The sequence below is a fragment of the Macrotis lagotis genome, chromosome X (genome assembly GCF_037893015.1).
Source record: "Macrotis lagotis isolate mMagLag1 chromosome X, bilby.v1.9.chrom.fasta, whole genome shotgun sequence".
In the NCBI taxonomy this organism is placed as follows: domain Eukaryota; kingdom Metazoa; phylum Chordata; class Mammalia; order Peramelemorphia; family Peramelidae; genus Macrotis; species Macrotis lagotis.
Window position 1 is genome coordinate 548,185,665 of NC_133666.1, and position 17,559 is coordinate 548,203,223.

The 17,559-nt window shown below is 37.3% G+C and overlaps 1 protein-coding gene across 2 annotated transcripts in view; it reads left to right on the forward strand.

Moving 5' to 3' along the window:
• Positions 1-235: 235 nt before the first annotated feature.
• Positions 236-17,559, forward strand: part of INTS8 (integrator complex subunit 8) — a 60,434-nt gene continuing 43,110 nt past the window's right edge. For both annotated transcript variants that reach the window (XM_074200269.1, XM_074200268.1), the window contains exons 1-8: positions 236-632; positions 4,323-4,497; positions 5,740-5,880; positions 6,221-6,292; positions 11,424-11,475; positions 12,442-12,624; positions 15,042-15,149; positions 15,849-16,001. In XM_074200269.1, coding sequence (XP_074056370.1) covers positions 503-632; positions 4,323-4,497; positions 5,740-5,880; positions 6,221-6,292; positions 11,424-11,475; positions 12,442-12,624; positions 15,042-15,149; positions 15,849-16,001 — 1,014 coding nt within the window. In that variant the 5' untranslated portion in view covers positions 236-502. The remainder of the gene's footprint in view (positions 633-4,322; positions 4,498-5,739; positions 5,881-6,220; positions 6,293-11,423; positions 11,476-12,441; positions 12,625-15,041; positions 15,150-15,848; positions 16,002-17,559) is intronic.

The window sequence follows — 17,559 nt, forward strand, 5'->3', positions numbered from 1 at the left end:
CGGACTTTAGGGCATTAATGAGGCCCGCCCGCGCCTTCCTCCCGCCGGATGCTGCCCGGGGCTGGCTGGCCGCACGAGCCGCGGCGGGGCCAGGTCTCCATGGTTTCCAAGAGCAACTATGTTTCCGAGCGCTTAGAGGAGGGGCCGCCGGGCCTCGGCTGCCCAAGGCCCCGCCCCGGCCCCGCCCCCTCCTTCCCCTCCAGTCTTCTTTCAGAAACCTCCCGGAGAGGCGGGCTCTACGGGGAGGCCCCGCCCCCTGCCCAGCCTCCGCCAGGCGATTGGCCCCCGTCCGGGAGGAGGGGGCGGGGAGCGGGGCTCTCCCACGACGCCGCGCCCAACGCCATTTTGGAAGCTCGGCTCTTCTGCGCGGCTGGCGTCCGGGCGGCCCGCTCCGTGGCCCCCCACCCCGTGTCACCCCGCCGCAGGCCCGCCTCACAGCCTCAGGTTGGATTCGGGAAGCGGCCCCGGCCCGGCCGGCGGAGCGGGCGGCGGTGGCGGCAGGATGAGCGCGGAGGCGGCGGACCGGGAGGCGGCCACCTCCAGCCGGCCCTGCACCCCGCCGCAGACATGCTGGTTCGAGTTCCTGCTGGAGGAGTCGCTGCTGGAGAAGCATCTGCGGAAGCCCTGCCCGGGTAAGAGCCTCGCGCCCGAGGGGGCGTTGGGGGCGCTTCGGGGGGCCGGGAGCGCTTCCTCGCCTGGGAGGGGAAGGGGGCGGGGAGGGGGAAACGCCTCCTGCCGCTGCTCGTGCCCGCGCGCGCGCGCACCGACGCACGCTCACACGCGCGCGCGCCCGCAAACCCGTGCGCTCGCACGCACGCACGCACGCCTCTTGTCTGCCCTCCCCCAGGCCCCGCCTTTCTCCCTTGAAATGAACCCGCGCGGCCACTCCTCCCTCCCGGTTAACCTGCTGCTGCAGACTCCTCCTGGCCAAGACCCCGCGGGCCTGCGGCCTTTGAGAGGCTTTGGAGCAGGAGGATAGCTGTAATAGTCAGGAAAGGTGGCTTTTTTTTAAAATTTAAATATTTGTTTTTACGGCTACATGATAACGGTAGTTTTGGGGTTTTTTGCAATCTTTCGAGCTTTACAATTTTTCTCCCTCCCCTTGACAGAAAGCAATTTGGTAGAAGCTCCATATTTCTAACCATACTAAATATAGATCGATAGTAAACATGCTGTGAGAGAAAAATCAGATCCAAAAATTGAAGATAACAAGCTCCGATCTGTATTTAAACTCCACAGTTCCTCCTTTGGATATGGATGGTATTTTTCCTTTCAAGTCTTTTAAAATTGTCTTTGTATTTTTTTTAATTTTTTTGTCTTTATATTGTTGACATGAACGAGTCCATCGTGGTTGATCGTCACCCCATGTTGTTGTTAAGAAAAGGTTATTAGGATTTTTTTCCAGTTGCGATTTTATTTTTCCAGTTACATGTTAAGTTTTTCAACATTCACCCATATGTATCTGCATATGTTTAAATTGCATAATTTCTTTTCATTTTCCCTTCCCGCTTCCCTCCTCTCAGCCGCAAAAAGGTCAGGTAAATATTGTACATAGAATTTGTGATAAACATGTTTACAGATTAGTCATTTTGGGTATGAGGAATTAGGATTAAGGGAAAAGAAAGAAAACCCGAGATGAGAAAGAAGTACATAAGAGAAAATTTTTAAAAAGTGAATGTAGGGGCGGCTAGGTGGCATAGTGGATAAAGTACTGGACTTGGAGTCAGGAGTACCTGGGTTCAAATCCGGTCTCAGACACTTAATAATTACCTAGCTGTGTGGCCTTGGGCAAGCCACTTTGCCTTGCAAAAAAAAAAACAACTAAAAAGTGAATGTAGTGTTCATTCAGATTCTGAAGGTTTTTTTTTTGTTTGTTTTCCTTCCTCTAGATGGGGATAGCATTGTCCATTGCTAGTCTGACAGAGTTGTCCCAGCTCTCTAAACTATTGAGAGAAGCCGATACTTCCATCAAGATCGATCAATTCACAATGTTGTTTATGTGTACAATGTTTCTCTTTACTACTGCTCCTTTCACTCAGCATCAGATCCTATAATGCATTCCATGGTTCTCTAGAGTCTGATCATTTATGGTTTCTTATGGAACAATAGTATTCAAAAAAGGTTATTATTGAATCAAAGTTGTGCCTGTCTTTACTTTAAACAGTTTCATCAAAGATACCTTCGATACTGTTACAGACTAAAAAGGAAAATTATATAGTGATGAGATGAAAGAGCAAGCATATCCAAGAGGTTGGGGGAAAAGGTACCACCACAACTCCTGGTTCTGTTGGAGTTGGGCATATTGGAAAGTGGGACTTGTTCTGGTTTTTTGGAGTCTTGAGTACCAGTGACACCAGGTCCTCCATTTTGCCCTCGATAAATTATTTAGGAACAGGAAAATAATAGTCTTATCAGTATAAAGGAAAGAGTAAAGAGTGGTTTTCTTACCCCAGGATAGACGTTGTAAGAGGACTGTTGTGAACTTGTTTCATCTGTAAAAAAAGGGTGCCATTACTCATAATTACTATTGTATGAGGATGTTAAGGATTTCTTGCCTGTTGTGTTAGCGGCAGCTAGATGGCTCAGTGGATGGAGCACTGACCTTGTAGTCAGGAGGACAGGAGTTTGAATCTGGCAGAACTTGGGCAAATCACTTAACCCTGATTGCCTCACATCCAGGGTCATCTCCAGTTATCCTGATTCAAATCTGGTCACTGGAATCAGGTGACTCTCAAGGAGAAAGTGAGACTGGTGATTTAGCACAGCAGCCCCTCAATCCAGTTCATGTGTTTGTCATGGCATCATCTCCCTGATGTCATGGCCTTCTTTCTGGAATGAAGGACAAACATCATCATCATTATAACTGGTACTTCAGTACATTTTGGGGTATTTGGGGTTTTATAAAACATTAGCTTGAGACTTAGTTTCAAGCTCTGGTTTCCTTTTTACAAATTTACCTAATTTATTTCCCTATTTTCTCAAATGGGAATGATGCCAAATCCTCCCTCCCTCCCAGGGTGATTGTGGGAATGATGTGCAATAATCTCGATAGATTTTTTAGATCTGAGAACTTAAGAGGTCAGTGCCTCCATTTTTTAGATGGGCAGACTTCTTAGAGAAGTCTTACAGCCAGAGAAGAGGAGAATGTTAAGTCAGGTGAATATTATAGTTACCATATTTTTGCTATAACAGAGCTCAAGTATAGTTGATGGTTATCAATATAGCAGCAAACATGTTTACCATCCTTACACCTGTTGGGCAAATTTTTGGTAGATTAGACAGATACATACCTTAATTCTGAAAAGGTATACTCCCTTGACAACTACTCCACATTGATTTTTTTAAAACTCTTTCAATGTTGAAAATAAAATTTTTCCTTTTATGCCAAATTTGGGCTAAAATATAAATTTCACAAGGAATCAATTAATAGTTGTAGTTTATTTTAGTTTCTTCCTAACTACCCTATAAATGAATCTAAAGGGGGGGCCAGCAAGGTGGCTCAGAGGATAGAGCACCAGTCCTGGAGTCAGGAAAACCTGAGTTCAAATCCAACCTTAGACACTTAATAATTACTGTAGCTGTGTGACCTTGGGCAAGTCACTTAGTCCCCATTGCCTTGCAAAAAAAACAAACCCCCAAAATAAATAAATAAATCTAAAGTTCCAAAATAACAAATTAAACTTGGAGAAAATAAGTATTTTTTCAATCTAACATGCCCCCTCATTGAAAAAGTTAAAAGTATGATTCTTGTCTAGGGTAACATTATCATTATTGAAGCTATTACATCAGCCAGTAGAGCTTTACTTGGGCAGTACTATCCACGTTATCTCTATAAAGCTGTATGTGATGATTTAGAGAGAAAAAAAGATGCTGTTTGGTGAGTGTTATCTAATCACACCTGTAGCATAAGCCAAGTTTGGCTGAATGCCTGGGACTATCAAATGTCATTCTTTTTCATTTTGTACCCTGGAAACCTTGAAACTTATTCTTCATTTCTCCCCACATTATCCTATAGGATAGAGTTTATTTGTAAATGAATTATGTCCTAACCTGTAGAAACACAGTTGATTGGATACCTAGTGAATGTGAGAAAACGGATCGTTAATTTCAGATCAACCTTATTTAAAATTACATCTACCATAGGGGCGGCTAAGTGGCATAGTGGATGAAGCACTGGCCTTGGAGTCAGGAGTACCTGAGTTCAAATCCGGTCTCAGACACTTAATAATTACCTAGCTGTGTGGCATTGGGCAAGCCACTTAACCCCATTTGTCTTGCAAAAACCTTAAAAAAAACTTCATCTACTTTTCTTTTTAACTTAGATCCTGCACCAGTTCAGCTGATAGTTCAGTTTTTGGAACAAGCTTCTAAACCTTCAATTAATGAACAAAACCAGGTTCAACCTCCTGCTGATAATAAGAGAAATCGAATTTTGAAACTTCTTGCTCTTAAAGTTGCTGCACATTTGAAATGGGATTTGGACACACTAGAGAAAAGGTATGCAAATTCACACTGAATTTATCTAAAGGAATATTTTGTGGAATTTTAAAGTTATAAATTTATTTTGATTTCTATTAAATTTGAAAATTTCTCAGGTATCAGAATAATCTAGATGTAATATATATAATTGACTTTCAAAACAAAATATAAGAGGCTGATTGACTCAAAACTTACTGAGAACTGTAAAATCTTATATGCTATAAATTTGATAAAGACTGTATTGGTAGGGACAGCTAGGTGGCCGAGTGGATAGAGTGCTGGCCTTGGAGTCAGGAGGACCTGAGTTCAATATGGCCTAGATACTTAATAATTAGTTAGCTGTGTGATCTTGGGCAAGTCATTTAATGCCATTGCCTTGCCAAAAAAAAAAAATTAAAAAAAGTATGTTTGGTAGCTTTTTACCATAAAAAATTCATATCAATTGAATTATTTTTAAAATGGTAAGAAATTATTTTTATCTTAAGTAGGTGGTAAAAATGAGTAGTTATTGAATGGATAATAATGGAATTGTCATTCAATTAGTGACAATTTTATCATTAATGAAGTTCTTTCCAAAATTAATAGTACTACTTTTCAGGTGTTAGAGCTAGTTTTTATTTGTTTGGAAACATGAATTTTTTTTTAGGCAGCAAAAAGAAAACATTTTTCTTTATTAATAGTAGTTTTTAAGATGAACAGTTTCCACAGTGGGAAAATAATTTTATACAAATATGTTCAATTTGTTGAATTTTCTGTTTAAAATTATACTTGAAATCCTTGGATTTGAATTACATACATTGCATGGGGTAGCTAGATGGCACAGTGAATAAAGAACTGGTGGACCTGAATAAAGAACAGGAGGACCTGAATTATAAATGTTAAAATGTATTTTTTTTGTTCTCCATGCATCAAATATTTAATAATTCAAAGATTTGTGTTGATTTTATTCCAGGGACCTCAATTGTTATAAATCACACATGATTACTGTAATTTTTAGATTTTTTTTGTGAAAGAAAAAGTTTATCACCTATGGGCCAATTTTGTCTATTCAAACTTAGATTGGTCCTTAGAAGCCAGTACAATTTCTTTCCAGGCCTGTGTTCAAAATCTTCAGTTTTGTTAAGATCTTTGCTGGTACAACTTTCAAAAACCTCAAGTTGTCTCCATGCTATGAATATTCACAATTGAACTTTAGTAGAAGATGTGCTTAATAAAAGTATAAAAACCCAACAAATAAAGAATATGCTTTCTTTCTTTTAGCTTGTCTGTTCCAGTTCTGAATATGTTACTAAATGAACTGCTGTGTATCAGTAAAGTTCCTCCAGGGACAAAACATGTAGATATGGATCTATCTTCTTTACCACCAACTACTACCATGGCTATACTACTCTACAATAGATGGTAAGTCCAAAGCATGATACTGTGCTAGTCATCTCTTACTATAACAGGTTCTACTTTGACTTAAGCTTCTGGTAGGATTTCCAGAGGATGTGCAGTTTTGGAAGGATATTCTCTGGGTGCTAGAGGAAATTTGGTTTGCCAGGATATTTCTGTGACTGCTAGATTTAGTTTTTAAGATCTCTGTAAAGAGTAGTTTGTATTCCTTTATCTGAATGCTTTCAGCAATTCTTTTAATTATTCAAATCATCAAGTGTTTCATGGTAAAAGAAAATCTTAGGTTGATTTTTTTTGGGGGGAACTATATTGTTAAATTTATAACTAGTGAATTTTTTTCTTTCAGGGCAATAAGAACAATTGTTCAAAGTAGCTTCCCCATCAGACAGATGAAACCTGGACCCCCCCAATTGAGTGTGTAAGTTTTCAAGGGTACTTGGATACATCAAAACCACTCTGTTGAGATTTGTTTGTTTCAGAATTGGATTTCTTGAAGTTTTTTTGTTTTCAAATGACCTCTTTTGAAATTTGTGGTTCTCGTGCAAGGGAGAAATATGTCTTTTTTTCTTTTTCTTTTTTTTGCAAGGCAGTGGGGTTAAGTGACTTGCCCTAGGTCTCACACAGCCAGGCAATTATTATGTGTCTGAGGCCGAATTTGAACTCAGGTCTTCCTGACTCTAGGGGCTGGTGCTCTATCCACTGTGCCACCTAGCTGCCTCTGCAAATATAATGTCTTAAGATATTTCATGTATTTTTTATCTCATTTGATGTTCACAATAACTGAGGTTAGTACTGGCAATAATAGGAGGATTTTGTATGTAAGAAAACAGTATTAAAGAGGATAATTACATTCTTGAAGTGGTGCTGTTAGGGACTGGTAGAGTTGAGATGAGCCCAGTTTACATTAACTATCTTAAAAGATTACAGAATTAAGTATTTTTTTTCCCTAGATCATTAGGAAAAGAATAGAGTAGTCAAAAGAACCTGAGTTTCCTAAAGTCCAGGCAGTTGTTTATATAAAAAAGTGCACATGAGGGCAGCTAGATGGTGCCAATGGATAGAGCACCGGCCCTGGAGTCAGGAGTACTTGAGTTCAAATCCGGTCTCAGACACTTAATAATTACCTAGCTGTGTGGCCTTGGGCAAACCACTTAACCCCATTTGCCTTGCAAAAAACCTAAAAAAAAAGTGCACGTGTGTGCAGCATGCAAGCACACACAGACACACACACACACACACACAAATGTTCTAAACTTAATATAATCTTATGGTCTCTAAGATATACATTACATATTTAAGTAGGGCCATGATTTTACTCATTTTTTTTGCAAGGCAATGGGGTTAAGTGACTTGCCCAAGGCCACACAGCTAGACAATTAGTAGCTAGTAATTTTTTTTTGCTAGTAATTATTTTAAAAGAAAGAAAGACGTGATTCAAAGCTATACACAAATGCAAACTCACATGTGTAATTTGTCATGTCATGGGATCTCACCTGCCTTTGCTTTGCTTTTTATGTTTAAGTGAATAATCTTGCCATTTTAGCCAGGGGGGTGCCTTATTTTTTCCTCTGGGCTTTTTAGTTCAGGGTCTTAAGCTTTTGCTTTTTTTGTAAGGGGGTTTTAGGGTGGGGGTAGGGGGAAGGAAAGTGTTTTGGTTCAGATATTTTTCTATTCTTTCCTGTATCTGGGCTGTTTGTAAAGATAGTCAAGATCAGTAATAAAGACTTTTAGGAAAAACAGATCTTTAGTGTTAACAAGAATTTGGAAGGAATGCTAATAGAATGAAAAAATTAATTTTATTCAACGATTCCTTTAGAGGTTATTAATGTCTTTGCCATAGTTTTATATTCTAATAGAAATTTCTGAAATCTGCAATTCTGCTTTGTGTTGCTGTTTTATGCAGAAGCAGCTGGTGGCAGTGGCACTGTGGGGTTAAGTGACTTGCCCAAGGTCACAGAGCTAGGTAATTAATTATTAAGTGTCTGAGACCAGATTTGAACTCAGATCCTCCTGACTCCAGGGCTGGTGCTCTTATCTACTGCACCACCTAGCTGCCTCAAAATGACTTTTAAATGGTTTGTTCTTTAGAATAATAAGCAGTATCTATCTGAAACTATCAACAAGCATTTTATGTAATGGGGATAGGCTTGAGGCATTCCCAGTAAGATCAGGGTGAAACAAGGATGCCCATTATCGTCACTACTATTCAATGTCGTAATGGAGAAGAAAAAGAAATTGAAGGAATTAGAAGAGGGAAGGATGAGACAAAACTCACTTTTTGCAGATGACATGATGATATACCTAGGGAATCCCAAAAAGTCATCTAAAAAACTACTAGAAATAGCAACTTTAGCAAATTAGCAGGATATAAAATAAACCCTCATAAATCCTCAACATTTCTATATATGACTAGCAAGATACAGCAGAAAGAGCTAGAAAGAGAAATCCCATGCAAAGTAACCTCAGAAAAAATAAAATACCTGAGAGTCTACCTGCCAAGACAGGCTCAAAAACTTTTTGAAAACAATTACCAAAACTCTTCTCACACAAATAAAATCAGATTTAAATACCTGGGCAAACATCAACTGTTCATGGATAGGTTGAGCTAATATAATAAAAATGACAATTCTACCAAAACTGAGCTACTTGTTTAGTGCCCTACCAATCAAAATTGCAAAAAATTACTTTAATGAGTTAGAAAAAGTTGTCAGTAAATTTACATGGAGAAATAAAAAAAGTCAAGAATTTCCAGGAATTCAGTGGAAAAAAATGCAAAAGAAGGCTGCTTACCCTTACCAGATCTAAAATATTTTAAAGCATCAGTCCTCAAAACTGGTATTGACTAAGAAATAAAGAAATAAGAGTCGTGGATCAGTGGAATAGACTAGGTACGATAGCAGGAAATGATTGTAGTAATTTGCTGTTTGATAAACCCAAAGAGTCCAGCTATTGGGATAAAAACTCTCTCTTTGATAAAAACTGTTGGGAAAATTGGAAGTTAGTTTGGAAGAAACTTAGATTGGACCAACAGCTCACACCCTATACCAAGATAAGATTCAAATGGATACAGAATTTAGACATAAAAAACAATATTATAAGCAAACTAAAAGATCAAGGAGTAGTTTACATGTCAGATCTATGGAAAGGGAAACAGTTTGTAACTAAGGAAGAGATAGAGAACATCATTCAAAAACGAACTAGATAATTTTTTTTTTTTTTTTAACGAGGCAATGGGCTTGCCCAAGGCCACACAGCTAGACAATTATTAAGTGTCTGAGGCCGGATTTGAACTCAGATACTCTGACTCCAGGGCCGGTGCTCTACCCACTGTGCCACCTAGCCGCCCCCTAGATAATTTTGATTATATTAAATTAAAAGGCTTTTGCACAGACAAAACTACTGTAACCAAGATCAAAAGAAATGTAGTAAATTGGGAAACAATTTTTGCAACTAGTATTTCTTGACAGAGGACTCGTTTCTAAAATATACAGAGAACTGAGTCAAATTTTCAGAAAAACAAGCCATTCCCCAGTTGACAAATGGTCAAAGGATATGCAAAGACAATTTACAGAAGAGGAAATCAAAGCAATCCATAGTCACATGAAAAATTGCTCCAAATCATTACTTATTAGAGAAATGCAAATTAAAGCATCTCTGAGATAACCACCTCACACCTCTCAGACTGGCCATTATGACCAGAAAGGACAATGATCAATGTAGGAAGGGATGTGGGAAATCTGGGATCCTAATACATTGTTGGTGGAGCTGTGAACTCACCCAGCCTTTCTGGAGAGCAATTTGGGATAATGCCCAAAGGACAACAAAAATGTGCATGCCCTTTGACCCCATACACTGTCACTTGTACAAAAATATTTATAGCAACCCTGTTTGTGGTGGCAAAAAATTTTAAATTAAGTGAATGTTCTTCAATTGGGGAATGGCTTAACAGACTGGTATTTGTATGTCATGGAACACTATTGTTCTATTAGAAACCAGGAGGGATGGGAATTCAGGGAAGCCTGGAAGGATTTGTATGAACTAGTGCTGAGCGAGATGAGCAGAACCAGAAAAACACTTCCTTACCCTAACAGCAACATGGCCCATGGGTGATGATCAACCTTGATGGACTTGCTCACCCCTTCAGTAGAACAACCAGGCACAATTTTGGGCTATCTGCAATGGAGACTATCATCTGTATCCAGGGAAAGAATTATGGACTTTGAACAAAGACCAAAGATTAGAGGAAAAAAAAAAAGTCTTATGTAATTTTACTATCTCATACTTTAATTTTCTTCCTTAAGGATATAATTTCTCTGTTATCACATTCAACTGAGATCAACGTATAACATGGAACCAATGTAAAGACTAACAGAATGCCTTCTGTAGGGGGTAGGGGAATGGAAGCAAGAAGGCGGGAAAAATTGCAAAACTCTAAATAAAATCTTTCTTAAAAAATGTTTTAAAAAAGAAACACCAACTACTAGATTTTCAAGTTTCTTCAGATACTTCCATGACTTTTCAGACATTTCTTTTGATGGCTCAGGATCAGAATTGTGAGCATTAGTTATTGTACTATATTAGAACATAATGATCCCCATGTAAAATTATTTTCAAATTTATTGAATGTTTAAGGAAGGTAGAAGTATATGATCTCCATATTGCTGAAGTGTTACTATACACAGTTATGATTGTTTTGCACTGAAGACATTTTACAAATGGTACTTTTACTATGGTATTTTTACTAATAGATATTCTTTCATACAACATGGGGTGAAGGAAATAGAAGGCCAGTGTGAGTTAGGAAGAGTTGAGTTCAAATGCCACCTCAAACATGTTGACTTTGTGACACTGAGCAAGTCCCCAACCTTCTCAGACCCAAACAAAATGAGAAGTGAAAAATTTACATTGGTAAAGGGCATTTTTATTATGAAGAGTTTCTTTCTCCAGTGATTACAGATCTGAACCATCTATGTTGTGTTCCACACTTGACAGAACATAGCAGGTTTTGGAATCTCCTGTTTTAAGATGAAAATTATTTTTAGAAAGCAAACTAATGGGGCAGCTAGGTGGTATAGTGGATAGAGCACTGGCCCTGGAGTGAAATAACTCATCCAGGATCACAAAGTAACCAAGAGGCAAAGATGGGGGTTCAAATTAATATTTTCAGGGGTGGCTAAGTGGCGTAGTGGATGATAGTGCACTGGCCCTGGAGTCAGAAGTACCTGAGTTCAAATGTGGCCTCAGACATGCAAGCCACTTAACCCCATTCATTGCCTTACGAAAAAAAAAAACAAACTTAAAGTCCAAAGAAAGCAAACAGTAAAATATTAATTAAAATGTGAATATAAAACATTACTTTGGTTAAAACTATATTTGTCATTTATTCAAGAAATTCTCTATATAATAGAGGAACTAAATTTGTAAGATGGATGCTTAACAATCTGTTATTTGAATATTTTCCTTTTAAATGTAACTTAAGCATAATGAATTATTGAAATGTGCTTTCTATTATGATTCTCAAATATTTTAATGTCATTTCACCCTTTTAGTATGAATCAAATGCAACAAGAGAAGGAGTTAACAGAAAACATTTTGAAAGTGGTAAGTGTTGACATCAATTAATAAATAACTTTAGAATTTTAAAACCTATTCAAGCATGTAGTATAGTATGATGTTACATGAATTACAATTGTAAGATTCAATGAAATTCAGTTCTTTGCTCTTGGATTATGAGTACAGATTTTATTAGAAACATGTTTAGAACTGACAGGGACTTTAAAGTTCCAATCCAGAGTTAGAACTTTTTAATGGAGTTTACTAGTTTTTACAAATTATTTAAATTATTTGCTTCTGGCAAACCTTGAATACTTAGAAGCCTTAGAATATTAAATAATGGATTTTTTAAAGATCAAAAAATAGAGATTTGTTAGTATTATATAAAAATATGATTTGTGAATCTTAGGAAACATACTTCAAATGTGGAAGCAAATGTTCTCATTTTAAATTAATTGTTGCTTATATTCAACAATGCAAAACTGATTAAAAATATATGTAGAAGTTATCTTTTTCAGTACTGACGTTTTCAGAATGTCTATTAAGACTTTATTTTAAAGTTTTTAACTTCTCCATTTTTTTGTTTTTGCTTATCCTGTTTCTTGTGCCTTGATAGCTTTTCCTTTTCTCCCCTCCTTAAAACCCCTACAAGATTGCCAACTCCGATTTTATTCATTTTCAAGATTCAGATTAAATTCAATCTCTTCCATTTTTGGTGTATCCCATTTCCTGATTGCCTCTTACCCTATCCCCTGCCAAAAGAAATTCTTCCTTCCTTTCTAATTTCATTTTTCTCTTCTTTAGACACTACTTTACATTATGTTTGTGTCTTACTGTTCCCAGAAATCATAAACTTTTTGAGGGCAGGGAACTTGTTTTAATCCATTTTTTGGTTTTTCTTTCTCTTACGGTATCTCATGTAGACATTTCTTTTAAGTGCTTAGGTATACAGTAAATGTTGTTCTAACTGCTACCTTATTTTTATTCTAACTTAATGTTTTTAATCATTTGTAGCTAAAAGAACAGGCTGCTGATTCTATTTTGGTATTAGAAGCAGCTTTGAAACTGAACAAGGATCTTTATGTCCATACAATGAGAACTTTGGATTTATTAGCTATGGAACCGGGTATGGTAAATGGAGAAACTGAAAGTTTAACAGCTGGATTAATAATAAAAACTGAGGAAATGCAATGTCAGGTACTTATTTAAACTATTTGTTGATACTGTCCTTTGAAACTATTTGTAAATATAGAAATAAACTCAGCTCTGTATTTTAATTGGAATTTTTTCCTGTTCTATTTTTTTTAAGTTTTTGTAAGGCAATGGGGTTAAGTGGCTTGCCCAAGGCCACATGGCTAGGTAATTATTAAGTGTCTTGAGACTTCATTTGAACCCAGGTACTCCTGACTCCAGGGCCAATGCTTTATCCACTGTGCCACCTAGCCATCCCATTCCTGTTCTTTTCTTAATAAGTTTTTGTTGGAACAAAAATAAATTGAATATTTTTTGTTTTAAAATTTTGGTTTAGGGACAGTTAGGTGGCATAGTGGATTGAGTATAGAGTGGAGACTGAGGTCAAGTTCAGTCTCAAGACACTTGATTTACTAGCTGTGTGACCTTGGGCAAGTTGCTCAACTGCCATTATCTGGGAAAAAACAAACAAGTGAAAACAAAGGATTTGGCTCCTAAATTTTATGAAGCTTTAAACTTTCCACCATTGATTGATTTTTTTCTTTTGAAAAATTCTTTCTGTTATGTTCCTTTTTTATGGTAAAAAATAGATAATATGATTATATAAATAATAAAATTAGATGAATTGATAGGCATTAAACTGGTGGTACTAAAAGCCCAAGAACTGGTGTCCCCAAAACAAATTCCCGATTTTTTTATGAAGTCTAATGATATCTTCCTCAAACCCCAGTTTTTGTAGCTTTGACAACCATAAATTTAGTACTTAATATTGTTAACTTACATTTGTCTCTTAATTTGCTGACTAACTTGTCAGTTTCTTGAGGGCAGAAACTAAGCTGTTTTGTAACTTTGTGTTCAATCTGTTTTTTTTTAATTGTCCATGAGGAAAAATCAGGGCTGCTAAACATGGCTTTATTTTTTTTTTTGTAGACTTGTTATTAGTTGTATGGAATTGGTTTCTTTAATTTTTTGTCAGTAAATATTTTTTAAGTGCCAACTATGTGCCAGGCATTGTGTTAAGGACCGGGGATGCTTTATCTTAGCTGACAATTTAACTTTGAAGAAATCTACTTCAAATACTGAGAAAGGAGAAGGAGGAACTGGCTCTGGACAACCAGAGGGATCTGGGGGATGACATGCTAGTGCTTCAGAGAATTGAAGCCAAAGTCATTCAGGGAATTAAAGGATAGCTCATTGATACTTGGTAGCATCCAAAACAAGTGCTGTATAAGAGGGTCAAGTCAAGTCTGACTTGCCAGTGGAATATTTTGAGTGCTTATAGTTACTATGATGCCCAATTTAAGAATAATGGCTCATATGTATGCTTGTATTTTATGCTTTTTTTTAATTTAGGTTTTTGCAAGGGGTTAAGTAATTTGCCCAAGGCCACACAGCTAGGTAATTATTAAGTGTCTGAGGCGGAATTTGAACTCAGGTACTCCTGATTCTAGGGCCGGTGCTCTATACACTGCGCCACCTAGCTGCCCCTATTTTATTCTTTAAAAGCAGTTACTTACAACCCTGTGAGGTCAGTGATTTAGGTACTTTTATCCCTTTGTTTTTACTGTTAAGAAACTATTCAGAGGTGTAGGGTAATTTTTCTCAGGTCTCACATCATATAGAAGGTTCCCAATAAAATAAATCTGAAGAGAGGAAAAGAAGAGAATTGATCTAAACTTTGAAGGGATAGATTACTAGATTGTACAAGGCCATTCTAGCTAGTATGTGTCATATTTGGGGTTTGAACTTGAGGCTCTTCTGACTTAAAGTGTAGCACTCCTTCCACTATACCACAGTTCCATATATGCACTTCTGGAAAAATATATGGATAAACAAGAATCATACTGTATGGGAGACATCTGGATATAATTGTAAGCCTCAGATGGTTCTATTGTACATTGATTTGTTAATGTCGGAAGTTAGACTTTTTATAAACTCTGATGGAATCTTGTTAATTTGGAAACCCCCTAACATAAATCAAAGTAATTATTCTTTCTTCTGTGGGGCTTTGAGTAATTGACTGCCACTCAGGCAGAAATATCAGAAATTTCTAGCCCAGAAATATCAATTAACTATTGTAAGCAGATTTAACATGCTTAAAAGCCTGAGAGGGCATATAAGGTCTGCAAAATCATATAGTTTGGTGCTGCCACAGCAACCACAGGTAAGACTCAAAATTCAGTAAATCTAGGAGCCTTTAAGGGGTAAATTAATTAAATGTTTGACCAAATATAGCAGGCTCTTTTTAAGTTGGTAATTTTAAGTGGCCCTGAAGAACTTTCAGTGTTTTACTTTAGCCATTAATTGCTTGTGGAAATTAATTTATAATGCTTCTTATTTATGTATGTAATTTGAAGAAACAAAATGAATTTTACTGGTTATGCTTGAAAAATGTTTGTTATTAAACATGTTTTATATCTTAGGTATGTTATGATTTGGGTGCAGTTTACTTCCAGCAAGGTTCTACAAATTCAGCTGCCTATGAAAATGCAAGGGAAAAATTTTTCAGAACCAAAGAATTGATTTCAGAGGTAAATATGCCAGTCAGATTTGGAAGGGTGGACGAATGAATATGAGATTTGTACGATTTGTATTCAAACCAGGATAGTACTTTTCATAATCTGTATTCTTGAATTATATTGCAGCCATGCAAAATTAATTTTAATCATTTTTCATGTCAACTGGAATTTTGAATCTTGTGTCATGATAACTTGAGTTATTGGATGAGTAGATACCATCTATTTATTCCTCCTTAGACATGTTCACATAATTTGAATGTTCTTAAACCTTGAGTTCCTTTGAATCTTTTTAATATTGACAAACAGATTCATAATCTACCAAAAATTTGACTTAGCTTTTGGAATATATTTTTTCAAAATTGTTCTGTTTATAGTAATTATTCATAGATCTTTCTTTACTCTCTGACTTATAACAGTCTCTCCCCCCCCAAAAGTCTTTTGTGCTCTTTTTTTTATTTGAAATCTCTGGCTAAGTATTCACCCAAGATTTTATTTTAAAGTCCTTTGTTTCTTGATTTGTTCTTTAAAATATTTATTTGGTGTTAGCTATCTTTTCAAATCTCTTAAAACAAAATTTTTGTTATTTTTATTTTCTATGACAATTATTTTTATTGCCAATTGTTATATTAAAATTAAATATCTGAGATTTGTTTTGTTTTTGTTTAGAATGATATATTGATGACTCACTGTAAATATGTTCTTATTTTACAGATAGGTTCATTATCTCTTCATTGCTCCATAGATGAGAAGCGGTTAGCTGGCTATTGTCAGGCTTGTGATATTCTTGCTCCTTCTGATAGTACATCACAACAGTCAACTCCATATAGTCAAATCCATATCTGTATGAGGTCAGGCAACTATCAGGTAAGATATGGTAGGATTACCTTAGATTATTTGGGTAGGGAAGTTGACTTCATTATATCCTTTATACATTACTAAAATATTCTTGTTTAAGAGTAAACATAATACCCCCTCCCTCACCAAAATATAAAACCTCATGAGAAATAAAGTAAAAGAAAGAGGAAAAAATGTGTTTCAGTATGTGTTCTGATACCATCAGCTCTGTCTTGGGTGGATCACTTTCTTTATCATAAATCTATCATAGGAGTTACTTCCATATTTTTTTCCACAGTTGCTGTTGCTGATTGTAATTGCCTCCATCCATTCCTCCCCACTACCAGGATATTTTCTCTTTTCTTTCACTCTGTCCCTCTTCAAAAATGTGCTGTGGTGCAGCTGAGTGGCACAGCGGACAGAGGCCCTGGGACCCAGAGGCCCCAAGCCCACATCCCACCCCAGAGACCCAGCAATCGCCCTATCCTATGGTCCTAGACAGGCCACCCAATCCAGCACCTTGCAAAAAGTAATAAAGAAAATGTGTTATATCTGACTGTCCTCTCCTATGATCTGCTCTCTTCTCTATCACCCACATTCCTCCCCTTCCCCCATCCCCCTTCTCTCCTTTTTCCTGTCAATGTCTATACCCTATTGAATGTGCCTGCTGTTTTCTTTCTGAGCCATTTCTGATGAGAGTGAAGGTTCTTTCATTCCCCCTTGCCTTCCTCCCTTCTATACCATTGCAAAAGCCACATGAAATGTCTTTTGTTTTTTTCAAATCAAATGGATTTAAACGGCTTGCCCAGGGCCACACAGCTAGATAATTATAAGTGTCTGAGGCCGGATTTGAACTCAGGTACTCCTGACTCCAGGGCTGGTGCTGTATCCACTGTGCCTCTGAAATACCTTTTATATGAAATATTTTAGCCTATTCTGTCTCTCCTTTCTCTTATTCCCAGTACATTTCCCTTTCACCTATTGACTCCATTTTTACCATATATTATAGCTTGAAATTCAGCTCCTGTGCTTCATCTATAAAAACTCCTACCTGCTCTATTAAATGAGAAGGTTCATATGAGTATTATCAGTATCATCTTTCAGTGCAGGAATACATGTAGTTCATCATCATTAAGTCCCTCATAATTTATTCTTCTCCTCCACTCTCAATGCTTCACCTGAGTCCTGTACTTAAAGGACAAACTTTCTGTTCAGCTCTGGTCATTTAAACAGGAACATTTGAAATTCCCCTGGTTCACTGAAAGTCCATCTTTTCCCCTGGAAGAGGATGTTCAGTTTTGCCAGGTAGCTGATTCTCGGTTGTGTACCAAGCTCTTTTGCCTTCCAGGATATTATATTCCAAGCCCTACAAGCCCTTAATGTATTTGCTGCTAAGTCCTGTGTGATCCTGCCTGCAGCTACATGTTATTTGAATTGTGTCCTTTTAGCTGCTGGTAATATTTTGTCTTTGACTTGTGAACTCTGGAACTTGGCCATAATATTGCTGGGGGTTGGTTTTTTTTTTGGCTCTTTCTGGAGGAGATCGGTGGATTCTCTCCATTTCTATTTTGCCCTTTGCTTCTAGGAT